The following is a 13622-nucleotide window of genomic DNA, read 5'->3' on the forward strand; positions in this document are numbered from 1 at the left end:
ACACACACACACACACACATATATGCACATCAATACTATGCATAGCAGTACACACACGCTGTGTGTGCATGTGCGTGTGCCTGTAAATGTGTCTGTGTGAGTGTTGGTATGGGCTTGCATTTGTTTTCTTTTTCTTGGCATAATGCTCATCCCAATTTATCTCTAAAGCCAGCAAAACTGATGCTGTGCTAAAAAGGAATCCATTTATAATAGAGATTGGATCAGATGTTTGCTTATTCTGCCTCTATTTGTCAGCATTTTTCTTCAGCTGACCTCCAAAATCCACGAGGGTCCGTGGTGATTTAGAGAAAACTGCCTACTGGTTAAAAACCGAAATGTAAAAAAGGGCCCAGAATAGATCAAAACTTCAATCTGAGGCAAACTCTCAAGGTCTAAATCTGGCCACTGCAGCCATTCAGGCGTATGTATCACGATAAGCTTGGCCGTAAGTGTCGAAGTGGCAATGAAATCAGTTGTTGTGCAACATTTCTCAAAAAATGAGGAAAACGTACAAACGGACAACTAAGAAGATTGTATTGTGAGGTATCATATCAGGTTCTGAGCTGTGCCTTTGACGAAAATAACTAGTTTGTGAGGTGAAACAGCAGGAGGCTGCTTACATGATCAAAGCAGTTGCTGCTGAATAAGGAAGACTGGATCAAGTCATTTGAGAGGGCTCAGAGGAGTCTCTCTGCACTCATACAGATCCACACATGTGTCGTCTCTTAGTGTGTTTGCACAAACATTTCTTTGTCTTTGCATGCTTGTGCCTGTGTATGTCTAAGGATTCAGTATACACACATGCTCAAATGTGTGTGTGTGTGTGTGTGTGTGTGTGTGTGTGTGTTGTGCTTGTGCAAGCACTGTATTCCCAATAGGAGGTAATTGGGGTTCCAGTGTTATCAGCTAGTTGATGCGGTGATAAAAGGACACGGGGACATTAATTACTCTATTGGCCAGACATTTTTATTGACTTTGGGTTTTGCTCTGTCCCTTTGCAACACTTTGTATCTCTCATTAACACATCCACACTGACTTCGGATGGAAATTATGATCCTTTCACTCACAGATCGATGAAAAATGTAAAGAGCCAGGGTGAAATTGTATATTCATTTTAAATATTCAGAGCCATCTCTATTTGTGTCAAATTTCACCCCTTGAACCCAAGAAAATTGTGTGTACAATATTATTTTTCATTGATCTAATACATGTTTTTCTTTTTTTGGTTCATTGATCTCTGTGTGTGTCTGTATGTCTTCATTCCGTGTCTCCAGAGTTGGGTGGAGCGTGCAGGCAGACAAGCTCTTCTCACAGACACCTTAGATCTATCAGAGCTCTTCCACCCTGACACCTTCCTCAACGCTTTGAGACAGGAAACTGCCAGGTAATACCAAATGCTAGTGGGTTTATGTGGCACAGAAAGAGTATGCACGCTATAACAACAGAAATACATCTTTTTGTGGTTTTAGGTCCATGGGTTGTTCTATGGATAGTTTGGTGTTTGTCTCATCATGGAGGAGTCCTATTGCACAAGCCAAGCTACAAGTCAAGGTAGAACTAAGACAAACACACATTATCCTACACACACACACGCACACACACCTCCCATCCAGCAGCAGAACACAGGCACTATAAACAAGGCAGGATCTGGCACAGTGATTGCTAGATTAGAATACAGATGCGGATAAGAAGGCCGGACCTGAAAAAACCCGCTAGAGACGAGCAGTCTCCTGTGCTTCATTCATCCATTTGATGTGCACACATTCATCAGTCCACTTTTAGTCCTAATTTATTTCCCTTTCATGTTCTGATTTAAGGTTGATATAGTTGCATTGTCTACAATTTAGATACTTTTTGACATTGGTTTCTTTTTTTGTCATGCCAATAAAAGTTGGCACGGCTTGACTAAAATATACAGAGAGAGAGGCGAAGGGTGTGGGTGCTTAAAATGAGGCTGCAGCTGCAGGGAGGGAAGGGAAATACTCTGACATCTGACAGAGAAAGAGAAAGGGGATAATTGTTGTGAAGCAATGAGGTCTCACACACACACACACACACACACACACACACACACACACACACACACACACACTGGAGCTGTTTCTGGATTTGTCTCTCGCTCACTCTCTTGCTTTTTATTGCCCAGATTATGGTGATTTAGTATTTGTCTGTTTGTCAGACTTGATGCCAGAGTTCCCTTTATTGTCTGCTCTGCTGTGGAAAATCCCTGAGTCGCTACACTGAAGTTGCTCATGTAAACACTCTCATGTACAATGTGCATAACATGCTAGGTAATCGAGTGACAGCAATGTGTGTCTTCCTCTCATGCTCAACGTTTCTCTTTGTTACTCTTTTTCTACTTTTCCTTCCTCTTTATTTCTCTCCTCCGTGTCTCTAAATCTCACCGGTCTTTTTGACTTCGTCATCCCGTCCCTCTGTTTAACCTGCTGTTAATAATCTCTCCTCTCGATCTATCTTTTTTCTCCTCACTTGACAGTCACTTTGTTCTATTCTCGTCTTTGCCCCTTTGCCTCCTTTTAGCTTCTCACGCCGTCTCTCTCACTCCCTTTTCCAGACCGGAGGTCTCCAGTTGGAGGGTTGCAGTTTTGACGGTGTTCATCTTTGTGAGAATCAACACGACTCTCCCAGTGTGTCTGCTGTCCCGCCTTGCTACATGGCCTGGGTCCCACGGGTACGTGCTTATGTATATGTTGTTGCCCTTACCAAGGAGGTTTACTTTTCTATTGGTCTGACATTGAAATGTATGTGACACACAGACTTTATATTGTCTGATATGATCATGAAACTAACAGTGATTTCCCAATCCAATCAGAAAAGTAACGATTAGACTGATGTAGTCATATGCAGCTGTCGATGGCAGAAAGCTAAACAATTCACACTTCATATGGGAATTTTGGGGGATTTCTCCATTGAGCTGGGAAACAAAAACTGGCAATGTGCATCCATTTATTAATGTGTGTGTTCTGCTTCTGATCCTAGAACTCTGCTGCTGACTGCGCTGCATCCGAGGAGAGTATCTGGCTGCCTCTGTATATGAGCTCCGAGAGGGTGAAGGTGGTCACGCACATCTGTCTGCCCTGTGGTGCGAACCCCAACCAGTGGATACAGACTGGAGCTGCTCTCTTTCTCAAACAACAGTGAAAGGAAGTAGGACGAGCAAATAGAGACTGAACTTTTGGGAGCGGCGTAAGCTTTAGGTGAAGATATTATTGTCATGAAAGACAAATTTGACCGGGGCATCAAATACTGTTCGAATTAAAAATGCTCCAAAATGTCAGGCTATGATACTGACACCTTCATGTTTTAATTAAGCACCTTAGCTTGGAGACCAAAAACCTAAACATGCAGTTAATGTATGTCACGGTAATTTGCATAATATGGGTACAAAAGAAAAGCATCAGAGGAGAAGACAGCAGAATAATGGACTTTGCAGTAGTCTGCTTTTTGGTTAAACATCTGTTAACCTATTGACACAAGAAGGAAACGTCCTTTCTTTTCCTTCCATGGGCCAGACCGCCAAATGGAGCAATAACATCTTCATCATGGGACATGAACATGATACTATTTTGATCTGGTGCAGTAACAATCTCTGGTGCCTCTGAGTTATTTATGTTAGTCTCACTTAGTAGTGTAATAGTGTAAAACATCAGTGAGTTTTTAATAATTTTTTTTAAAGAGCTTTTGTTATTGTCTTGCCTGAGCCCTTATTTATTTAAAATAAAGATGAAATAAATGTCATTATTGCGATCATTTTGATTAAAAGCAGGCTTCAAGTAAGGTGGTTGGTGAGAAACTCCAGATATAGTTCTCTGTGCAGCATCTATTATCAGTGTAGAAGTGAGAATGGTATTTCCAAAGCAGCGACACAAAGACGATTGTTTCAGAGCCGGCTGACCTTCCACCCATCAGTAGTCACAACTGTTCAACAGTAAATAATACAGAGAGCAGTTCACTCTGCTTGATCTGCCTCTCACTCAACTCTGCTGAAAACAGACTTTACAGGAGTGTTCCCAAAGCAAATGGGGGTTCTCTCTCTCTCTCTCTCTCTCTCACACACTCACACTCACTCGTACACTTACTCACACTCACAAGCACTTAGTTAGTCCCTAACCTCTGTGTGATTGGTTCTGAGCTGAGGTTGAGCGGAGTCAGTGAAGCTATGATGGATAGCCACAGAACCACTAGGGAGGGTGTAATGTCTGTGTGTGTGTTTGTGTGTGTGTGTGTGTGTGTGTGTGTGTGTGTGTATGCATGCATGCATGAATCCAGCCAAGAGCATCACATTTGATTGATGACTTAATTAGGCTATTTTTTTTTGGTAGCTGTCTTTTTTTCCTTCGTATTCATGCAGTTGTGCAAATGTGTACGTGTGTCTATTTGTGCACTCTTCTGTATGTATGTGTGTGTGTGTGTTTGTGGAGACAGAGAAAGGGGTTGGAATGAGGGAGGAGCGGGTATTTTGTGTGTGCACTGCAGTGTGACAAAATGGGAGTGAAATGGAACAGCAGGTTTAAAAAAAAAAAAGAGAGAGAGGATTGGATTTCGGCGAAACACGGCCCTCTGGGTCAGAGAGTGAAAGAGAGACAGAGGGATGCGGGCTCAGAGAAAGAGAGGGATGATGCAGGGAGTGAGAAAAAGGCTATAAAAGCCAAATGAGAAAAATAGTAGAGAAACAGAGAAATGAGGATGACACAGGTTGGAAGGGAGAGCCGGGATTAATGAGAAAGTGTTGGTTGGAGACGGTTATAACAAGTAGAGTGTAAGCTATGGAGAAATGAAGAGGAGGACAGAGTGTGAAAGAGAGAGAGAGCAGATCTTCATTCAGGAGATTCTGAAGTGTTTGTAGCGACTGCAACATGAGCTGACAGTTGATTGGTTCTTAACTCATTCTACAATATCAAATGATATGAAAGAAAAAGAGAAACCCTTTGACGCCACATGTTTGGAAGCATGTATCTTTGGCATATTGGTTAAACATTGCTGCATTAGGAATGAATAAAAGTACTCTAAGCTCTAAAGCCTGATTTAGTTTTCCTGAGTTTATTAATCTACCGAAAGCTTCTCAGAATTCAACATTCAAAACAGCAAGTGTAGTTGCAAAACTCCCTCAAGCTTCGGTTGTACCAGAGGTGGAACATTAACATCAGCATTGCAGCAAATAAAAAAATGCTTTGCGACGGCTTGTTTCCAAGGTAACGTGTTTACAGTTTGTTTATTAGCGTGTCGCGTTTGACAAACTATCGCGATAACATTCGAACTCTGATGGCGTTCAGTAGCTGCTGCAGTGAGATGTTTGTGTTCAATCGCAAACCCGAACAATACGAGTCGTTTCAGAGCGGTGATTTACATACAGCACACGTCACATTGCCACAACTGAACCAATCTGAAGGAAAGGCGAAAATCTAAACAGTCGTAGAACCCACATAGAAACGCAGCCTGAACACAACATGAACCAGGAAAAACCTAAACAGTCATAGAACCCACATAGAAACGCAGCCTGAACACAACATGAACCAGGAAAAACCTAAACAGTCGTAGAACCCACATAGAAACGCAGCCTGAACACAACATGAACCAGGAAAAACCTAAACAGTCGTAGAACCCACATAGAAACGCAGCCTGAACACAACATGAACCAGGAAAAACCTAAACAGTCGTAGAACCCACATAGAAACGCAGCCTGAACACAACATGAACCAGGAAAAACCTAAACAGTCGTAGAACCCACATAGAAACGCAGCCTGAACACAACATGAACCAGGAAAAACCTAAACAGTCGTAGAACCCACATAGAAACGCAGCCTGAACACAACATGAACCAGGAAAAACCTAAACAGTCGTAGAACCCACATAGAAACGCAACCTGAACACAACATGAACCAGGAAAAACCTAAACAGTCGTAGAACCCACATAGAAACGCAACCTGAACACAACATGAACCAGGAAAAACCTAAACAGTCGTAGAACCCACATAGAAACGCAGCCTGAACACAACATGAACCAGGAAAAACCTAAACAGTCGTAGAACCCACATAGAAACGCAGCCTGAACACAACATGAACCAGGAAAAACCTAAACAGTCGTAGAACCCACATAGAAACGCAACCTGAACACAACATGAACCAGGAAAAACCTAAACAGTCGTAGAACCCACATAGAAACGCAACCTGAACACAACATGAACCAGGAAAAACCTAAACAGTCGTAGAACCCACATAGAAACGCAGCCTGAACACAACATGAACCAGGAAAAACCTAAACAGTCGTAGAACCCACATAGAAACGCAGCCTGAACACAACATGAACCAGGAAAAACCTAAACAGTCGTAGAACCCACATAGAAACGCAGCCTGAACACAACATGAACCAGGAAAAACCTAAACAGTCGTAGAACCCACATAGAAACGCAGCCTGAACACAACATGAACCAGGAGGGCACATCAAGGCCCCGTCTCGCAGTGTTAACAACAGTGAACAATAGATTGTGTATCTTCCTGATTCAGATCCACTCTGAAGTGTGAACGGTTCTTCCTTATCCCATGCTACACCTTTCTGACAAGTTCCATTAAAATTGGGCCAGTAGTTTTTTCTGTAATCCTGCTGACAGACAAAAAGAGTTATAATTTTAATGCTTGATCTCCTTCCTGAAATTCACCACAATCCAACAATAAGAAAACTGTTCTTCTGTCTTTGAGGTGTAAATCATCACCGTGCTTTCCATTCCCCTGCTTTTGTCACTCCATCAATTCTCCCACAGCTTCCTCCACATCTTCTTCTATGTCACCCACCATTCACAGTGTTTGGGACTTCCCTATGTTAACCAACAATACAAAACAATGTCTATGTAAAGCTTGACTCTGTGAGACATAAACATTTGATTCTTCTCTGATATAATATTTCTCAGACATGTATTTGTAACATGTAGTCCAACTAAATACTTAAGAACAGAAGGATATAAACAGAACCGAACCGGACCTTTTCATTTTCCCACCTTGCAGATATGTAACCACGCCAACATCGGGTTGCTCCCCATAAAGGGTGATACAGTGTTTTGGGTTGCTGCATGAGGCGAGATTTCTCATTTGGGTTTCTGGATTTAAAATGTTAATCTCTGCTGCATCAGACTTCAGCCACGTTCCAGTGAGAGAACCACGGAAACCTCAGCTAGCGTGCAACATCCGACTGACCGATCCCCCTCCTACAGCCGATTGTGCTCCATTGCCAGTATGCACCATATTGTTGTGCTTTTCTTTCACCATCCACCTAGTGTGTTTTTTTTGGACCGGAGGTCTCAGGGTCAGCTGGTGATGACACCCCTGGTCTCTCCCACTGCTTCCATCAGCTTCACTGTGGACACACTGTGAGATTCCCACATTTCCCAGTGCTGCTTTTCCAATAAACACCCACAGGGATTGCAAAAGATGTCACAGCATGTCCCACCTCAGCAACGGGTTTTCAAGGGTGGGAAGTGCGAGGAAAAGCTAACACCTTCCACGGGATGCTCATGAGGAGGAGGAGGAGGAGGAGGAGGAGGAGGAGGAGGAGGAGGAGGAGGAGGAGGAGGAGGAGGAGGAGGAGGAGGAGGAGGAGGAGGAGGAGGAGGAGGAGGAGGAGGAGGAGGAGGAAAAAAAAGTGCTTGAAAATACACTGCAAGGAGGAGGCGTGAGGGTGCAGTGGGGAACATCACGGTTCAATCTGGTTTCCTTCAGGTTTGATTGTCACAGAGACCAGTACCATTAACCTCCATTTGCTCAGTGAAATGTGGGGTAGCTGTTTAACATATATATATATATATATATATATATATATATATATATATATATATATATATATATATATATATATATATATATTGCCACATTCTATTCATCAGTCTATTATTCTGCATCTAACTGCATATCTACAGTAAATGATAAGTCTGGTAATATATTGTATTTTTCTTGCTGGTCTGTTGGTTTTGGTCTTTCCATGGGATTTATTACCAGCAAGAAAAATCCATGTTTGTGATCCATGTTTGTGATCCATGTGTCGTATACATATTCAGCCGGATCAAATGGTCTTTCAATATAGCTTAAAAATGTGGCCCGCTACAGGGTGCCTGGTGGCCCGCCAACCTTTTTCTGATTCACAGTGAAAATAAATACATTCATGCTGGAAACTTTTTGTTTGTACTTTTAATGTAAATAAATAGCCGCAGTGCATAAATACACATGCAATGGAAGAGTTCCAGCTAATTTTGTAGAAACTCCTTCAAATGTGACCAAAGCATTTGCAACGGAAATACCAGATATATCTTTCAGATATTCCTAGTCTTAATCCTTGTTACTTAGTTAAGTAGTTCATTAATAAATCATGTAATAAATCAGTTAATTTGAAAACTTCTAAGAAAGATGAGTTATGGGCCTTTATTCATTCTATCTGATAAATATTATTAATATTTGCTTATTAACGTGGAGAACACGTTGTCAACCATTTTCAAAGGGACATTTTCTTCATAAAAATGCAGCTCAAATGGAAACTGTTCACACTATTTGACAGACAGACTTTTTTATGAGCCCATCTCCATCATGGTGAACCAAGATTCTGCACCGTTTACTTACTGTAACATGTGAAGGGTTGCGTATAAAATACTGCAAGTGTGTGCAAGCCAGACAGGAGACTGAATATGAGAAAGTTGAACATAGAAATGACTGACTGTGCTGGTGAGGACGTCAGCCAATCTGTACAATAAAAGGCCTTTATTTATGTAATATGGCACCACGCTTACTCCCTTCAGGAGGTGAAAACAGCTTTGGTGTTGTGCGGCAAGTTATTTCATGCCTTTGCTTTGTTTACATGTGCAAGTGGGAATGTTGGAACACACATATGTTCTCCTCAGTATCATGTATAATGGTGTGTGTGTGTGTGTGTGTGTGTGTGTGTGTGTTCTATCCCTGAAGAAACATCCTGCCTCCAGCAGGGTCAGAGGGGCCGACAGATGACCACAAGGTCACTCGCCTCTCTAATCTTTGATCCTCTCAGGAGACGCAAGCACACTTCAGGGGAATTTCTTGCTCTTTTTCTTTCTTTGCCTCATCTTGCTTCTGTTCTCTCATTCGTCACACTCCTCTTTAACTTGTATGTCGCGCTGCCGCCTTTAAACGTTTTTCTCTGCTTCCTTTTCTCACCCTTTCTCCTCCCCCCTGCTCTCTTCTCACTATATCTTTCTCTCTTCTCTCTTTGCCCCTCAATCTCATCTTATCTTGTCTCGTCCTCTCCCTCTCTCTCTCCTACTGTAATCCTGATCTCCCGGGAGACTAAGGGGTTTAATGTATTATGGCTAGATGTTAGACATAATTCCTTGAGGACTTCTTGCCATCTCTCATGAGGTATTTGAGCCCATTGATTATAAAATGGTGGAATATTCTGTTGATAATTGACCAATAGAATAGAAATCTGTGTAACATTATAATTAATAATATATCACAAACTTGGTGATTTTATATATATATACACACATATACACTACCGTTCAAAAGTTTGGGGTCACTTAGAAATGTCCTTATTTTTCAAAGAAAAGCACTGTTTTTGTCAATGAACATTAAATTAATCAGAAATACACTCTATACATTGTTAATGTGGTAAATGACTATACTAGGTGGAAACGTCTGTTTTTTAATGAAATAACTACATAGGTGTATAGAGGCCCATTTCCAGCAACTATCACTCCAGTGCTCTAATGGTACATTGTGTTTGCTAATCGCCTTAGAAGACTAATGGATGATTAGAAAACCCTTGAAAACCCACGTGCAATTATGTTAGCACAGCTGAAAACAGTTATGCTAGTGAGAGAAGCTATAAAACTGGCCTTCCTTTGAGCTAGTTGAGTATCTGGAGCATCACATTTGTGGGTTTGATTATACTCTCAAAATGGCTAGAAAAAGAGAACTTTCATGTGAAACTCGCCAGTCTATTCTTGTTCTTAGAAATGAAGGCTATTCCATGCGAGAAATTGCGAAGAAACTGAAAGTTTCCTACAACGGTGTGTACTACTCCCTTCAGAGAACAGCGCAAACGGGCTCAAACCAGAGTACAAAGAGAAGTGGGAGGCCCCGGTGCACAACTCAGCAAGAAGACAAGTATATTAGAGTCTCTAGTTTGAGAAATAGACGCCTCACAGGTCCTCAACTGGCAGCTTCTTTAAATGGTACCCGCAAAACACCGTGTCAACGTCTACAGTGAAGAGGCGACTCCGGGATGCTGGCCTTCTAGGCAGAGTGGCAAAGAAAAAGCCATATCTGAGACTGGCCAATAAAAAGAAAATATTGAAATGGGCAAAAGAACACCGACATTGGACAGAGGAAGATTGGAAAAAAGTGTTATGGACAGACGAATCAAAGTTTGAGGTGTTTGGATCACACAGAAGAACATTTGTGAGATGCAGAACAGGTGAAAAGATGCTGGAAGAATGCCTGATGCCATCAGTCAAGCATGGTGGAGGTAATGTGATGGTCTGGGGCTGCTTTGGTGCTGGTAAAGTGGGAGATTTGTACAAGGTAAAAGGGATTTTAAATAAGGACGGCTACAACGCCATGCCATACCCTGTGGACAGCGCTTGATTGGAGCCAACTTCCTCCTACAACAGGACAATGACCCAGAGCACACCTCCAAATTATGCAAGAACTATTTATGGAAGAAGCAGGCAGCTGGTAAAAGATCTCAACCCCATTGAGCTGTTATGGGAGCAGCTTGACCGTATGGTACGCAAGAAGTGCCCATCAAGCCAATCCAACTTGTGGGAGGGGCTTCAGGAAGTGTGGGGTGAAATTTCTACAGAATACCTCAACAAATTAACAGCTAGAATGCCAAAGGTCTGCAATGCTGTAATTGTTTCAAATGGAGCATTCTTTGACGAAAGCAAAGTTTGAAGAACAAAATTAATATTTCAAATAAAAATCATTATTTCTAACCTTGTTAATGTCTTGACTATATGTTCTATTAATTTTGCAACTCATTTGATAAATAAAAGTGTGAGTTTTCATGGAAAACACAAAATTGTCTGGTTGACCCCAAACGGTGTGTATATGTACACACAGGACTGTCTCAGAAAATTAGAATATTGTGATAAAGTTCTTTATTTTCTGTAATGCAATTAAAAAAACAAAAATGTCATGCATTCTGGATTCATTACAAATCAACTGAAATATTGCAAGCCTTTTATTCTTTTAATATTGCTGATTATAGCATCCTGGGCATCCATAACACCTCAGCAATGCCACAGGCTGAAGAAAACTCAAATATCCTATCTCTAAATATTAGAATATTTCTTCAGACCAAGTAAAAAAAAAAGATTTATAACAGCAAAACAAAATCAAACATTTGAAAATGTCCATTAATGCACTGGGAATCCTTTTGCACGGATTACTGCATCAATGCGGCGTGGCATGGAGGCAATCAGCCTGTGGCATTGCTGAGGTGTTATGGATGCCCAGGATGCTTCAATAGCGGCCTTTAGCTCATTTGCATTGTTGGGTCTGGTGTCTTTCAGCTTCCTCTTCACAATACTCCACAAATTCTCTATGGGGTTCAGGTCAGGGGAATTGGCAGGCCAATCGAGGACAGTAATGCCATGGTCGGTACACCAGTTACTGGTGGTTCTGGCACTGTGGGCAGGTGCCAGATCATGCTGGAAAATGAAATCCTCATCTCCATAGAGCTTTTCAGCAGACGGAAGCATGTAGTGCTCTAAAATCTCTTGGTACACAGCTGCATTTACTCTGGACTTGATGAAACACAGTGGACCAACACCAGCAGCTGACATGGCTCCCCAAACCATCACTGACTGTGGGAACTTCACACTGGATTTCAAGCAACTTGGATTTTGCTCCTCTCCAGCCTTTCTCCAGACTCTGGCGCCTTGACTTCCAAATGAAATACAACACTTGCTTTCGTCTGAAAAGAGGACTTTGGACCACTCTGCAACTGTCCGGTGCTTCTTTTCCATAGCCCAAGTCAGACGCTTCTTCCGTTGTCTTGAGTTCAGAAGTGGCTTGACCGTGGGAATACGGCTATTGTAGCCCATTTCCCGGACACGTCTGTGAACAGTGGCTTTTGATACCTGGACTCCAGCTTCAGTCCACTGTCTTTGAAGCTCCCCCAAATTCTGGAAGCGACTCTTCTTCACAATGCTGTTAAGGCTGCGGTCATCTCTCTTGGTTGTGCAGCGTTTCCTGCCACATTTCCCCCTTCCAACAGACTTTTTGTGGATGTGCTTTGACACTGCACTCTGTGAACAGCTTGCTCTTTGAGAAATGTCTTTTTGTGTCTTACCCTCCTGATGGAGGGTGTCAATGATGGTCCTCTGGACAGCAGTCAGATCAGCAGTCTTCCCCATACTTGTGATTGTGTTTACTGAACCAAGCTGAGTGTTTTTCAAGGCTCAGGAAACCCTTGCAGGTGTTTCGAGTAAATTAGACGATTCAAGTGATTAGTTGAATACCCTACTAGTATACTTTTTCATGATATTCTAATATTTAGAGATAGGATATTTGAGTTTTCTTAAACTATAAGCCATAATCAGCAATATTAAAAGAATAAAAGGCTTGCAATATTTCAGTTGATTTGTAATGAATCCAGAATGCATGACATTTTTGTTTTTTTAATTGCATTACAGAAAATAAAGAACTTTATCACAATATTCTAATTTTCTGAGACAGTCCTGTATATGGAAGCAACAACTTACATTTTCTCTCATTACTTTAACAAATACATTGTTATGTTTTACTTTTTTTAAATCTGTAATTCTACTTTTACTTATTTATTTATTTTATTATATTATTTTAAATAATTACATATAAAAAGCAATATTGTGCCTGCCATAGTGAAGGCATAAAGGCAAAAGAAAAGTAAAGCTGCCTACATTATCTTAATCAGTCACTGGTTTGGGGTTGTAATGCACTAACTGGCCAGTAGGCTGAGTGACACATAAACACACCCATAATGTCATGTGATCCACAGGTGCACGCTGGATCTGGCTAACATGCAACAAGCTAACATGATGGACCCTTATGGTAACTTCTGCTTTCACTGGAGAACAATAACCTTGTGTGGTGTGTGTGGACAGAGTTATGTAATTGATGTTATGGACTGAGAATGCAGGAGCAGAGAAGTTGACCCAAGACTCACAGAACGACATTCAGACAGGTGAGAGCAATTACCTGATTGAACAAAGGGGCGTGTCAACACCTGCTTGTGTCTGCTTGTATTGTGCAAGAGCTGCTGCTGCATTTTCCTGTAATATAGTGTGTTTGTGTCTGCAGCCACTGAGGAGATTATATTGTACATGCATATCTATATCGGTGTTGTCTGCTGTTATATTCTATTGTTAATTCTTTAAGAAGTGACAGGATATTTCATTTCTGGAGCTTAATATTGCGTCTGCATCCTCTGCGGTGTCCTTAGCTCTTTTTCTTAGTTGGTCACTTATTGTAATCCTCTGAGTTTTGTGTCTTTTCTGGTTAACTGTAGGAAAAGCTCTCTGAGGAAAGCAGTTGTATAGTTGAACATCAGCTGTTGTGACAGATAGATGAGCCATATATGCTGGATTGGACAGAAGGGCTGT

At 41.5% G+C, this 13622-nt stretch overlaps 1 protein-coding gene across 1 annotated transcript in view; it reads left to right on the plus strand.

Annotated features, from left to right (window-relative positions):
* The window catches only part of LOC117741134 (cytoplasmic dynein 2 heavy chain 1), a 90134-nt gene extending 86375 nt beyond the window's left edge, over positions 1 to 3759 (plus strand). Inside the window, 4 exon segments of the mRNA XM_034547927.1 lie at positions 1275 to 1384; positions 1470 to 1551; positions 2576 to 2692; positions 3001 to 3759. Of these exon segments, the coding sequence (XP_034403818.1) occupies positions 1275 to 1384; positions 1470 to 1551; positions 2576 to 2692; positions 3001 to 3162 (471 nt within the window). The 3' untranslated portion in view covers positions 3163 to 3759.
* The last annotated feature ends 9863 nt before the right edge of the window (positions 3760 to 13622 follow it).

This window comes from Cyclopterus lumpus, chromosome 13, assembly GCF_009769545.1.
Source record: "Cyclopterus lumpus isolate fCycLum1 chromosome 13, fCycLum1.pri, whole genome shotgun sequence".
NCBI classification, from domain to species: Eukaryota; Metazoa; Chordata; class Actinopteri; order Perciformes; family Cyclopteridae; genus Cyclopterus; species Cyclopterus lumpus.